At 40.8% G+C, this 13,067-nt stretch overlaps 1 protein-coding gene across 12 annotated transcripts in view; it reads right to left on the reverse strand.

Moving 5' to 3' along the window:
* LOC114883068 (disks large 1 tumor suppressor protein) overlaps window positions 1-13,067 on the reverse strand; it is a 335,824-nt gene that overhangs the window by 70,038 nt on the left and 252,719 nt on the right. For 10 of the 12 annotated variants that reach the window (XM_046290086.1, XM_046290084.1, XM_046290085.1 and 7 more), the window contains one exon: window positions 10,781-10,816. The exons of the other annotated variants lie outside the window; for them this stretch is intronic. In XM_046290086.1, coding sequence (XP_046146042.1) covers window positions 10,781-10,816 — 36 coding nt within the window. The remainder of the gene's footprint in view (window positions 1-10,780; window positions 10,817-13,067) is intronic. 12 annotated transcript variants of the gene reach the window in all.

Consider the following 13,067-nt stretch of genomic DNA (forward strand, 5'->3'; position numbering starts at 1 on the left):
AGCGCAACGGGTCGAATTCGTGCCGTTCGTGTTTCGAATTAACATCGCGACTCGGAACCGACGACTATATTCGTTGGCCTTTGTCGAAACGCGGCTCAGTGAAACCCGGGTAAAGATAGCCACGTTTCGTGGCAAATGGTCGTGACAACCTTGAAAATAATTATCAACCATTGCGCGAACCTCTTTTCAACCGATGTCAAAGAAGAAAAAAAAAGAACACAGTTTTTCCTGCGGTCACAGTTGAAAATTTCATTAATTTCATAGACTTTCCGTCATCGTAGCCATTTCGGTGAACAATAAAATTTTCTCGGAAGAAACCCGATTGCCTACGTCAGAAATCGCATCGTTGTTGGGTGGAAAAGTTTATAGGCACCTTTCGCCCGACTCCAGGGTGCAAATTCCACGGAGCGATTCAACGCAGCCACCGGTTTAACGACGAATGAAATTACCGGGTGTATCCGACAGGAATACCTCGGTCCTCGCCCTCCGCATCATAAATAGCAGATTCTCCTAAAAAGGGGTTGGAAACCGGCAACCGCGTTATTAAAGGTGAGATGACGCGCATCGACCCCGTTTACGTCTCGCGCCGTTCGCAAGTGGAACAATTATTTAAAACCTTAAGAATCTAATTAATTTTTCATACCTCGTGACGTCTAACAATAATAAGCATAAACGTTAGCAGTCTAATTGGCCGTGTTTAACAAGAAATAATAAAACTTGGGAATCACGAGTTACTCGGAGGATTCTCCGGTTATTAGGATATCAAGGTGAGCGCAGAAGTTCCGTGCTCAGGTAGGGATATTAATTTCACGCGTCGGAATAAATTCAAGCGACAAGAAATTTGCTTTTAAACTTAATACTTCCTCGTCGTTGGGTTGGCCAAGTCGGGCATATATATTACGTACTAAAGTAACGCAGGTAAGGTAAACGCGTAAGGTGCGTGCAAAAGGCGAGAAACCGAGTCGCGTTAAGCGGAATTAACGCGAGAGAGGTAACTCGAGCTACTCGCAACACGCAGCCACCTTTTGTCTTAGGAAATTAAAACGAAAAGACTCGCTTCCTCTCGTGTTCTCTGCGTTTCACGAATGCGAAACCCCTTCGTTGAGCGTCAAACCGTCGGAAATATTTCATATTCTTGTCACGAATAATAAAGAGAAAGAAAATTTTTCAAAGAATAATTTCAACCTCTTCTCTTGAGTTTTAATTAAAATATTCATGCATTTTGATAACCATCGCGTGAAACACAAATTTCTCGATGTCTAAAGTATCCACATGTATTTTTATGTCGTAAAAAGGATAAATATGTACGTAAGAGGAATAGAATTGAAAGCGTGACAGCGTTGATCGCACGATGAGACTGAATGAACGACGCGAAAACGTATCGCGTTTACCATCTGCAAATGGAACGTGCGTAGTTGCCATCACGTGCAGAACGACTAGTTGCATCAATATTAAACATCTGCTGGGCACAGATTTGTGGCACGCATCTCCATGAAGCAATCGAGTATCGCCCGTGTACTTGACACCCGACGAGCGACTCGGGATCAAGTGGTTCAAGTGGTTTCGGCTCGTGAATCACGTTCCTCGGATAATCATGTACGATGATCACGCGTGGAACAATCTACAATGATACTACGAAACATTGCGCTACATTTGCACATCAAGAGAAAATGAAAAAATTCAATTATTGCGAGTTTAATTCGCAAAGTCAACGCGTTCAATTTTCCCACGTTCAAGGAATTCCTCGGCCGAGAATGACCAGACGCGTCGAAAAGGAGAAGGTCGCCGTTTGTCGGGATATTCGTGGCGGCGCCAAAATTAGCGCCGCTCGTTTCGAAACGGTTGCAAGCGAGAAATTCATTTTCCCATTTCGGTAGAGCGATTTCGGTCCATTAATAGGACGGTCCGGCTGGTGGGGCATCGTGCCAACCGTACCATTCGGTGCAAAAGCGTCGAAAACGATCTTCGCGGGACAAACGAAAAAGTTTTTCGAATTTCTTGGACGATTCAGAGCCAAGGTGAAGAGAAGGCAGCAGGTCCAAGTGCAGTTCGCGAAACTACGCCACCTCTCCCCCCTTTAACACTAGGCCAAACGAGGCACACGAGCACATTAGCAAAATTGGAGCAACTCCAACTACGAGGCGTCGGATCGGCACTGGACTTTATGCCCCTGCTGTGTTTCCTTGTTCTTCGCTCCCTCTTTCTTCCGCTTTGGACTACGTCCACTAATTGCACTTTTATACCAAAGAAAAACGATGTTCAACCCAGACACCGACTACGTTTGCTTGCTCTTTCATTTCTCGAGCGTTACAGCGAAAGTACCGAAGCCTCTTAACGGTGGACCGTAAGTTTTCGGAAGAAGTTGGCCTCGAGAAGTTTGCTAGTGAAATAAAGGACGGTCCGATTAACCCATTCGTGGCGAAGGTCTTATTATAAGATCGCTTCCAGGCAGTCAGAATTTCTTCGTTCTACTTTTCTTGTAGTTATAAAACGAAGACTGCTCATTTTTTTTGTATTAACTTCAGATTTTAGATACGAAACACCCACAGATGATATCAATTTCAAGCAACCATAATTGTTACGACGGAAAGTAAAGCACCCCAACGGCTGGCAAATCGTATCATTATCGCCAAGTTGGCACGTTCAGATTGCAATCAGTCTGATGCATCTCGTGCATCGAGAAAACTTGCAAAAAGCTAGCAAGTTACACGGCTTGGCAAACAGTGAACGTTCGTTCGTCTGCTTGACAAAAAATGAAACACAACCGTGGACCGAGTAAAGCCACATTAATATCCTAATGGCTGTTTCGGCAGATTTTTCCAGTAATCAACGAGGAATTTATCTCTCTACTTGTGGAAAGATTTTTAAAAAATTTGAAATACGTATGCGCCGAGGACGAAAAACGACCAATGAATCTTCGATTCTACCCGAGACTTTTAATAAATTTCTAATAACGACGAAGGGAAATAATTTTCCACCATGTAACGCCTATAAATGTTTCGATAAATTCCTTTGTAAAAGCTTGCATTTTATACCGAGCGACAAGTAATTAAAAAATTCCAGACTAAAGCTGAAAAATCGGAAGAATTTTTCTATTAAAAGCGTATCAACAATACGGTAAATGTTACGGAACGAAAGAAGTCTAGCTGGAGTTATTAATGCCTGGCATTAGAGAATTAACGTAATCAACATGTACTTTGGGACTCGGTTTTTTCTCAACGATATTGAAAAAGAGAATTTAAATATTCCTCTTGCGTCTGGCTGGCATAATGCATTAACCACGGTTGCTATTTTTCTCTTCCTCGTGGCAAGTTCAATTTTGCGTTTAATAAAGAATACGTGCTTGAAATCTACTTATGAAGATCATACAGACTGTACCACGGTCTTTTGCGTTTCTCGTTGCGGCTTAATTAACGCGCCTTTTTAGCTTTTCGCGAAGCTAAAGCCTCGAATAGCGAACAGGTACCACGTTAAAATACTTTCGAATCGCTTTGAAATATTCCAAAGAACTGAAATCGGGAAAAAAGATATTAGCAATTTAAATTGAAATGTTTACCGGGACGAAATTTTTATTAACAGAGTGAGATTTTTGGACGATTCCAATGAAATTAAATTATAAACACGAATTGAAATCGCAGAGACGATTTGGCAGCTCGCCAATGACTGTGTTCATCAACCGATCGTTACTACGTGTAACACGGCTCCCAGCAGCGGAGGGGTTTTAACGATCAATTAATTCTTGATCGTGTTATCTGTCGCGCGATCCAATTTTCCAGCATGGAAAACCGCAGTCCCCTGGACAGAAGTCGATTACAAAAATTGGGTCGTTGACAGGAACATGATATCCCTGTTACTTTATGAAGTGAAATGCAACAATCTTGCCCATCGAAATATCTGAACGAAATACAATGCAAAACGTTCCATTTAACGATATTCGAATACCACTGATAATAGGAGGGAAAAGAGTCTTAGTCCAGACGGATTTTTATCTACAGGGGTGGATGTCTCGAGGAGTATTTTGAGACAGAGGGAATAATTTCTAATTCCCAAAGTACACCCACCAATCTTTCGTTCATTTTATCGACTGACTAACCTTATTCAATTTTACGAGTTGCCTTGATTAGTCCAAGGGTCCGAAAGTCGTAACAACCCCAATGAACTGAAGCTTGAGAACGTGATGCATAAAACATCTCGAGCGAAGAAAACAATAGAGAAAATTTGTCAAAATCAATTGAGTGTTTCTTTGGTGGAAGGTCCAAACCCGAGGACAACTTGGTCGGTGAACATTATATACGCATCCCCTGGCTGTCGTGAACCGTATGTTTCACGCATGCTTCAGCTACCATTGAAATTTACGAGCGACATAACATCGGATCGCAGAGAACGATGCGAGTTGAATTTCGGAAAATTAAACACACCTGTAGACCGAACCGAACGCTGTCTCGTATATAATCGGCAAATCTAGCGTTATAATAAACGCGATTTCGGTTCGTTCAAAGGGGTAAAATATCCAGACGTTTCGCACTTAACACTGCGGAATGAATTGCCTGTAAATTAATGTGTCGCGTAAATTCTAAATAAAGCCGCCATTCATTTTCGTCTGCAAAGACCACGAACTCGACCGCTTACAATTAGTCGATGGATCAAAGTGAAATTTCAATTCGATTCGAATAATAGCCTTCGAGGAGTAGAGGCGATTGAATAGAGAAACGGCGAACAACAAACGTCTTTGAAATAAAGAAACAAAGAAAAGGAAATCTGTCGACGGAGGATTTTCAGGCAAGAAAAGCTCCGATTAATTTAAATTGAACGAAATTTTCAGAGCAGACCGTTTCTACGGCGCATAAATAAAGATTAAGCCGACGACGTTGCGCGACGTCTGCGCCGCCCGCGTTCCGTTGATCCACGGCTAATTTATTCATAGATCAATTAAGAAATGCGAGTGAATGTAAAGCGCGAAAGCGGAGGAAATTCACCGGTAAAGGATTAAAAGCTTTTCAACCGACGGCGACGCGAAAACTGGCATTGAAGAATGATGGCTTGAAAATAGGAAAAAAAAATAGAAGAAAGGGAGCAATTTAAATTAACTTCAAGCATTTGTTTTTTCTCGTGGTTGTTAGCAAGGGGAAATGAATTCCATTGGGATTTCATTGCTGCAGCAACCTGTTCCTATCGCGACAATACACGAACGAAGCAAAGTTCGCGAAGTTCTAATCGTCCGTTACATAGACTACAATGCCATCCGATTAGCTGCGAAGTTTCTGTCGAAACTTTTATCGCGTGTAACTTGCGAACGTTACAGCAATTTATTCTAGAGTAACAGTAAAATAATTCCTAATAATGCATAGTTATCGCGCTGCGAAAGAGAAATGGAGAAAAGAAAGAGACAATGAATAATCTCCGCTCTTCTTGGTCAATAACAACCCGATTTTTATCTAAAACTTTCGAGCTATTTTTTTTTTAAATTTTCGTGACACTGTCGGTAATAATCTAAGAGATATAAGCATTTCTGGTATCCACTGAAAATCTGAACCACGGCGAAGCGTTTGTCGGGAAGAAACCGGAAGGCGTGTAAAACAGGAAGCAGAAACGAGGAGCTCGTGAAACATTTCGAGCGTTCACAGTGCCGGCAATGAAAATCGTGCTTCTAAATTTGTAAATTCTTTACCGTGGAAATCCTTTGAGGGATTCGCTCTGTTTTTCCAAGCTTTAAAGCCAGGGGAAAAGGAAAAATCGGGGTCGACCGAGCTCCAGGCGGAAACAGCGGAGAGCTTTTCTTTGTTGTGGAACTGGCAAACCGCGATAATGATATAAATATTCATTAAGAGTGTTTCGTTGCTTCTTTATGTTGTTGTGCACGGTGCAACAAACAGCGTGAAAAGCGAGGGACAAAAATGAAAATAAACGAATAGCCGTCTGGCTTTGACGCTTTAAAAGGGGTGAAATTATACCGAAGCTCGCATTTTCTGCGAAAGGGAAGAGGAAAAAATTGGATAGAGAAAGGAATGGAAAGGCGAAAAAGGGAAGCGGAGTCATTGTACACGTTCGCGATGTTACGTGTTGCGTGTTAATTTACGAAAGTATAATCTCAGCTGAGAAGGTTGCGCGTGTATTTTAATGCCCGTGATTTACGCTATGGTTATTATTTGACTTGCATATTTCGCTGGGGCACTATAATTAATAGTGGTTTAGCTAGAAAATGTAGTTACATGATTACACTTTTCTACGTGCCATAATTTTACAATTATTTATAATGGATAACAAAACTGAACTAATGAAATCATTTTTCTAAAAAAAGCTAAAACATTAATTGCTTTATTTGGTGCTAATATGTTTCTGAATTTTAACACTATTATATGAATTCCATATGAAGTGGATACTATTTACTCGACCAACTAATCGTTAAATTGATTATAAATAACAAAAAGAATACGACAAAAAAATTTCAGAACAATTAGACACAAAGTCTTAATTGCTGACACGAATCCTTTTACTTAAATGACGTTTGAAAAGTAAAAGCTGTAATTGCCACTGTTATTAATTCAGTCCTATCTTAAATTTACCCATTTTATTAAACATTTCATTAAAGTTAATTGGTTATCGGTAAATTTAAAAGCCGTCGAGAGAAACCCCTCCCTCGAGCCAACAATAATGAAACCGTTGAAAATGAAATTACACGGTGCAAGAAATATGCGAGGTTAAATTAATTACATGTTACACACACCTAGCAAACTGTATATGAAATTCTTGCCACGCTGTGCCATCCTAAACATCTTAATCTTGGTATTAAATTGCATAGCGAAGAGGTCCTCGTCCGAAAGTCCTCTAAACATTCTCACCAATTCATTACACTGTTATTAAAATCGACCTCCCATTAATTATCCTATCGTAATACAATTCCTTCAACAATTATTATCAACTGATAATTCGATAAAATACTGAAGACAATGCAAACTATCCTGTTCAGCTCTATTTCCATGACCGTCTATCGTTTGTTTTCCCAAATGTAACCCAGTAAACGGCGACGGTGGAGATTTTACGTGCGAAAGGTGGATGCAAGCAGCGTTTGACAAGCCCTTCTGCCGCGGTGAGAAACGTGGGATATAGGAGGCGATTGGAAGGAAGAAATCCGAAAGAAAACCAGATGTACGTGACCCGCATAATGCGGACTCGGAATCCTTTTAGACCAGGGAATCTTTAGCGATGCCACGCTGACGTAGGCTACAACCCCGGAATAAATTTACAGTTCCCCGTATTCGGTTAATACCGTTGCTGTTTTATCTCATCGGCGGTTTTGCTGTTTTCAGGGATTCTGTGATAACCATTTGTTGCCTCCGTGGAAATTTTCGCGGCTCCCAGTACCTTATGCTGATATTTGGGAGCTTAACTAGCTATCTATTTGTTTCGTATAAAAACTGACATCATCATTTTACTATAGATACCAAGAATCCATCCGCAAAGTCAGTTTTTACACCTGCTTCTGATTTCCTCTTCGCAAATATCCTTCAACAGGAAGTGATAAAAGGATTCAGCAATTGAATTTACATCCCACGTTTTCCCATCGCTTACAGCGATCCGTTGGGAGTACCGTTTTACTGGTCCTGTTCCTAGTAGCAAATAATCGTTCGACCGAATCACTGCGTAAAAGTTTCTTCATCTGCTCGCAGAGGATAGCTTAGTTTAACGACTTCGTCGTCGGTTTTACGCCCTCGTGTCCCGAAATCTAGAGCAGGATTGAGCCTTTAAACAGGTTTCAGAATTTACACCTGGCCGACCGGCATATCTAGAAGCACTTTGGCAAAACGTTTCGAAAGATCGAAATGAATAGACGTTAGGAGAAGTGGGAAAAAATGAAGAAAAATTCTTGAAATAAACTCGGCGAGAGCCATTTCGAACAGCTTTGACTGGTGATCCTTGTCTAAAGTTTACTGCACCGACCTCTGCGCTTTACGCTGATAGGATGAACCACTTCTGTCCTCCCTTCACTAGCTGTTTTCTACCTAGCATCGATGAAGAGATCAACCAGAGGCTTTTCTTCCTTCATCCAACGACGAATTTCATTTTACCTAGGCACGTACCATTTACGTTCGAGACTTTACGATCTTATTTCATCCTCGCGATGCTTCGTTTTTCCTTATTTTATACTTAAACCTCTTAGAATTCAGTGCAGCGAGCTCTAACGCGATATCAAAGCGAATAGATGATCAGAATCAAAGATCTCTTCGTTAATTTTAAATACTGATTAATTTTAACCGAGAGAATATTAATCGTTACGATATTACGTTCCCACGGAGGATGTTCCATGATGCGCGCAACATTCCGATGCACGGGAAAAGATAATTATCCATAATACCGATGCCAATGGATAGTAATATTCATTCCGCGATTCCTGTTACCGTAACTGCGTACTTCAAACAGAGAAGCAAGTTGAAACGAGTCAACATTTACCAATAAAACGATCCAACTTTGATACTGAAATAACTATAATATTTTATTATACCTAGCGAGATTACCAAAATTGCAACGAAACAATTAACATCTGATATGCCTAATAATAGTTTAACGATAGTTTCCTTTGAGAGGAAATCAGCCAACGCGATGACGTTAAAAAAGTGACATTCGTTTCCTTTAATTTAAGTACGCCCAAAGGGTGAATAGGTGGACTTTCGAGGGCGGAAAGTCGATTAGTGATCCGCTGTTAGCAACTAATCTCGGTAATTTGCGTGGACGCCGAGGGACGTGCACCGACACTGACACCGACACGCTAATGTCACTCCACATGATTTATATGACGTGTCCCGTTATAATGCCGCTCGACCATAATGCAATTCTAGGGGCTGGAAGCGCAGGAAGTGACACGAAGAGCAACACACCACGTGGCAACCGCTGTGAACGCGGTTCACCGATGACCCTCTTAAACCACCACGCTCACAGAATAACGATATTTAAAAACCGATACACGATGCTGAAAGTTAAAACGCTTAAAAGGAAAAATATCGAAAATCGAATAACAAAAACGATACCCCAGACAGAAAAAACATAGAACCAGAGGGAAGTAAAAATCTAATCTAATTAGAATTTCGATAACGCGAAACAGAGTAATGTTTTCTTAAGGAAAAGTGTCGCGCGTAGAATTTCGAATATTATTGTGAATTATTCTGAAATATGTTTGAACAGGATCGCAACTATCCAGTAGCGAATAAATCTACCAGTTGATTAAGGAGAACAGGGAAACTCGATGGAGACCTTTAAGCGCGAAATTGATCCTATTTCCCGGACTGCAAAGGGGTTGAAAAAGAAGATGAACGAGCCCGGTTGCTGGGGAAAGAAAGCAAGAGCCAGAGAACGAGGAAGATAATCGACGGTATCCCAGAAAGTTACAAGAACCGGAGACAGGAGTTTACTCGATTTGGCAAGTTCGATATTCGTTCGCATTACCCCGCGAGCCCCTTTAATCTCCCTTTCCCTTATTTCCTCGTGCTATGGTCCACGGTTAAAGTACGTGCCTTCTTCGTTGAATTTCAAACGATCCTGCAAATCGAATGAAGCCAGCCATGAATCTTTTCGCTTGAATACCGTACTGCTTGAAGGGCTGTCGGGTCTCCTGAAAAGGGGTAGGTTAACCCCCGGCGTTTGAATAACAAGAAAGTGACGGAGACGATCGAAGACAGTGAACTACTACGACTGGGGATAAATAAAATGAAAATAAGAGAAAGATTTTGGAATAAAGGCTGATTTATATCATCCCTTCGGATAGGGGTAGTAAGGAGTAATATTTTGAAAACCTAATTCTCACCAATTCAGTAGTACAGTAATAATTATCATTTCGCAATTATTCGTATCTAGTTTTAATTAAGTCTGGCGACAATAATTCCTTGCAAACATATACGTATCTGTCAGGAACGAGGAGTTTCTCCAGGAAGGAAAACTACTAGGGAGTTTCCTATGCGTTTCGTGACCCGCAATGATAATCGAATCGAAACACAGTCACGTCGATAGTATCGGTGAAACGCAGAAACCGAGATAGAATTCTTTCTACCATTATTGCAAATCAATTTACACCTCGAGTCTCGTAATAATAATTGCTATGAATAGAAATACCTCGCTTCCAATACTTTACAAGTGAAATGCAAAAAACTGAAACGGAATTCCGATACGATAGAAAGTCACGCTACAATTAAAACGATCCTATTGCAGTATTCGATTTTTCGAAATAGGAGAGGAATTTGTAAAATCCGTGTGCACCGGGTTAAATTAATGGTCTACGGTAGACTATTTACGAGCATATTTAATCGTAAATCTGTTCGTGCAACGTGGTCGGACGAATTACTTTTTGGCAATCGAAAACAAATGCACCGCATGAGTGCACAGTGTCGTGTAAATGGCGATAAATATCAGCGATTGCAAAAAGTGACCATTCTACACGGGAAAATAAATGGAAAATGTAGAAGAAAATTTCTCGTGAGAAGTATCCATGTGAAAATTTAGTTGAACCGTTTGCACTTGACCGCAGTCAAGTGGTAAACTTTTCATATTTTTTAATAAAACGGATGAAAAAATATTATTCTACATTTTCATCTTATTTTCTCACAATTTTTTTCCCTATTTGCAAATGCCAGTTTATAAAACACTGTATTCTGTAAACACACAAACGAACACGCTGAATAAAAGAAAAGGTAGGAACTAAAAGTTACCAGGGCATTTTTTGCACGCTAAAATTACAGTAATTTGTGCAAAGGTACACGGTTTTCCCGTGTTCACATCTGTTTTCTTTACTTACGTGTCTCGTGTCAGCCGCAAGAAGGGGCGTGTGTGCCTGCAACAATGAGTGCCCAGAAAATTAGAGAAGGGAATCTCAGGGGAATTCTTGTTTGTTTTCTAGGGAGCTTCATGCTTCAGCAAAGACTCCGCTCATTCTCGATGGAGGACGCAAATTTCCCGAGGAAAAACCATGCTATCATGCGATAACACGCGTCGGGGTCATGATCATGCAAAGTAAGAGAAAACCTAACGCAAGCTTCCCAAACTATTTTCGATCGTTAACTATGAAACAACTTGTAACTTCGAGGAAAGCTTCTTCGGTATAAATTCGCAACCAGAGCTAAAAATCTTAAGCCATTATTTTTTTAATTAAAAAAAAAAATTATCTCGCTTATTGCACTGAAGCTGTTAAAAATTAGTAACGCAATGCTGCACTATAATGTCTAAGAAGGGTATTAATTTTTCTTCTTTTTCCTTTCAATTAAATCAATCTAGATTTTAATTCAATGATGCCTGTACCAGCCAAGGGGTAGAGTGCGACTTGAGACAAGTAAAAATAAAGAGAATTCCAATAATTTGCAGGGAAAGGGACGGAGGAGCATTTTGTAGCCCCTGGAGGATCGCGTGGCTTCGATACGATTTTGCTCCCGTAAGTTTCCCGACTGAGAAACCCGCCGATGGTCCCGATGGATTTCCAAAGAGAGAGAGAAAAAAAACCGATTAAGTTTCATGGTTTCCTTGCAGCGGAATACGAATCCGTTTTCCGCGAGAGATTATTTTCCCGAATTTACACGATCGAACGCCGAGTTTATATGTAAATCGGAGGAGTCGGAAAATTTTCCGCTGAAAATTTAGCATGTTAACTCGAAAAGTTTCGGAATCGAACGAGCGTCGAAGAACTCTTCTCCGCGGTGTCTGAGCCACGCGAACGAGCCTCGACTAACTCTGGAAAACCGTTTAGCGAATCGACGCTCCGTAAGCTTTCATTTTAATACCGTTCAATTGAGCTCGTTACACTTTCACCGCGAGGATTTTTCATTGCGTTAACGCTGCCCCGTTCGTTTCGGCAGCGCGGTAAAAATGCCGCATAAAAGAACAAACGACGACGTAAAATTTCGAATATTTTTCTAACATCAATTAGCGAGAAACTATTTCTAACTCGTTCAAATCGAGTGGTTGTAAGAATGTGAGAAAGATTTTTATCACCGAGACGAGATAACACGAGCTCGCGAGACTGTTATCGGCGTGAGAAAAAGAACAAAGGAAAACTATAATTACACCTCTGAACGAAATAATCGGAATGTATCATCGACTCCTCCTCCCACCGTTTTGCTCCTATTTATTCGCAATTGTAATCGAAGTTTATTGAATTTCAAATCGATTCATATTTGTTACGCGTGCTTGCGTCTACGACTCCTCTGGGTGCTATCGTTTGGGTGACAAATGTATTAAACTTGTGTGCACCGCATTCGATTTGAACCTCCTATTATTAAAACGTTCATTAGATCGTTTAAACCATTATTTATCATTTGAATCCATGCGATGAATTTCCTAATTTGCAATGTATTATATTTCAAGATTAATAATTTTTCTACTCGTGTTTATCAGAACTTTTCCGAACATCCCATGAATCATACAAGATCCAATTGATCACATATCAGCCACGTTTCTCGCGGACTTTTCGCAATTTCGAACGGCCATGTCCGGGAACGCGATCATAACGATAAATAGGAGCAGCGCGAAATAACAATAGAACAAAGATAGCAGACAGGTAATTTCCTCCGTATTTCTTACTTTGTACGTGGGGAACAATGAAAAACGTCTTGCGGTGGGTGCAACGTGACGGGAGAAATGTGGCCTATCGTTCGCTACCCCGCCTCCTTTTTCACCCTCTTCGCGTTACCAATTCCTTTCAGATGGAGACGACAAGAAGGCGGGGTGGAGACGTCTTCCATTTCACCAAAGGATAATTTAGGAAAATAGAGCGAGACGACTTTTCGACGGGACGAAGTGACTGATCTTGAAAAGAATCGGAAAGGGAGATGAAAGTTCATTCAACAAGTACGTCTCCCCTCTGAAAGAGGAGGAACGACGATAATGTAGTTGCTTCACGATGGAAACCCGACGTTTTCTTTATTCATGGAACCACCGAAAGGTATCAGAATTCACGCCTAAAATTTTCCTGTTCCAACCATTCGCAAATAAAACACCATTTATCAAGCATTTCGTTGAGAACGCAAGAAAACTGATACTGGGGCAGTTCAAACGATGGAAACGTTCTATCTGTGCTCGGTCCGATGTTATTT

Source organism: Osmia bicornis, chromosome 2 (assembly GCF_907164935.1).
Source record: "Osmia bicornis bicornis chromosome 2, iOsmBic2.1, whole genome shotgun sequence".
Classification (NCBI taxonomy): Eukaryota; Metazoa; Arthropoda; class Insecta; order Hymenoptera; family Megachilidae; genus Osmia; species Osmia bicornis.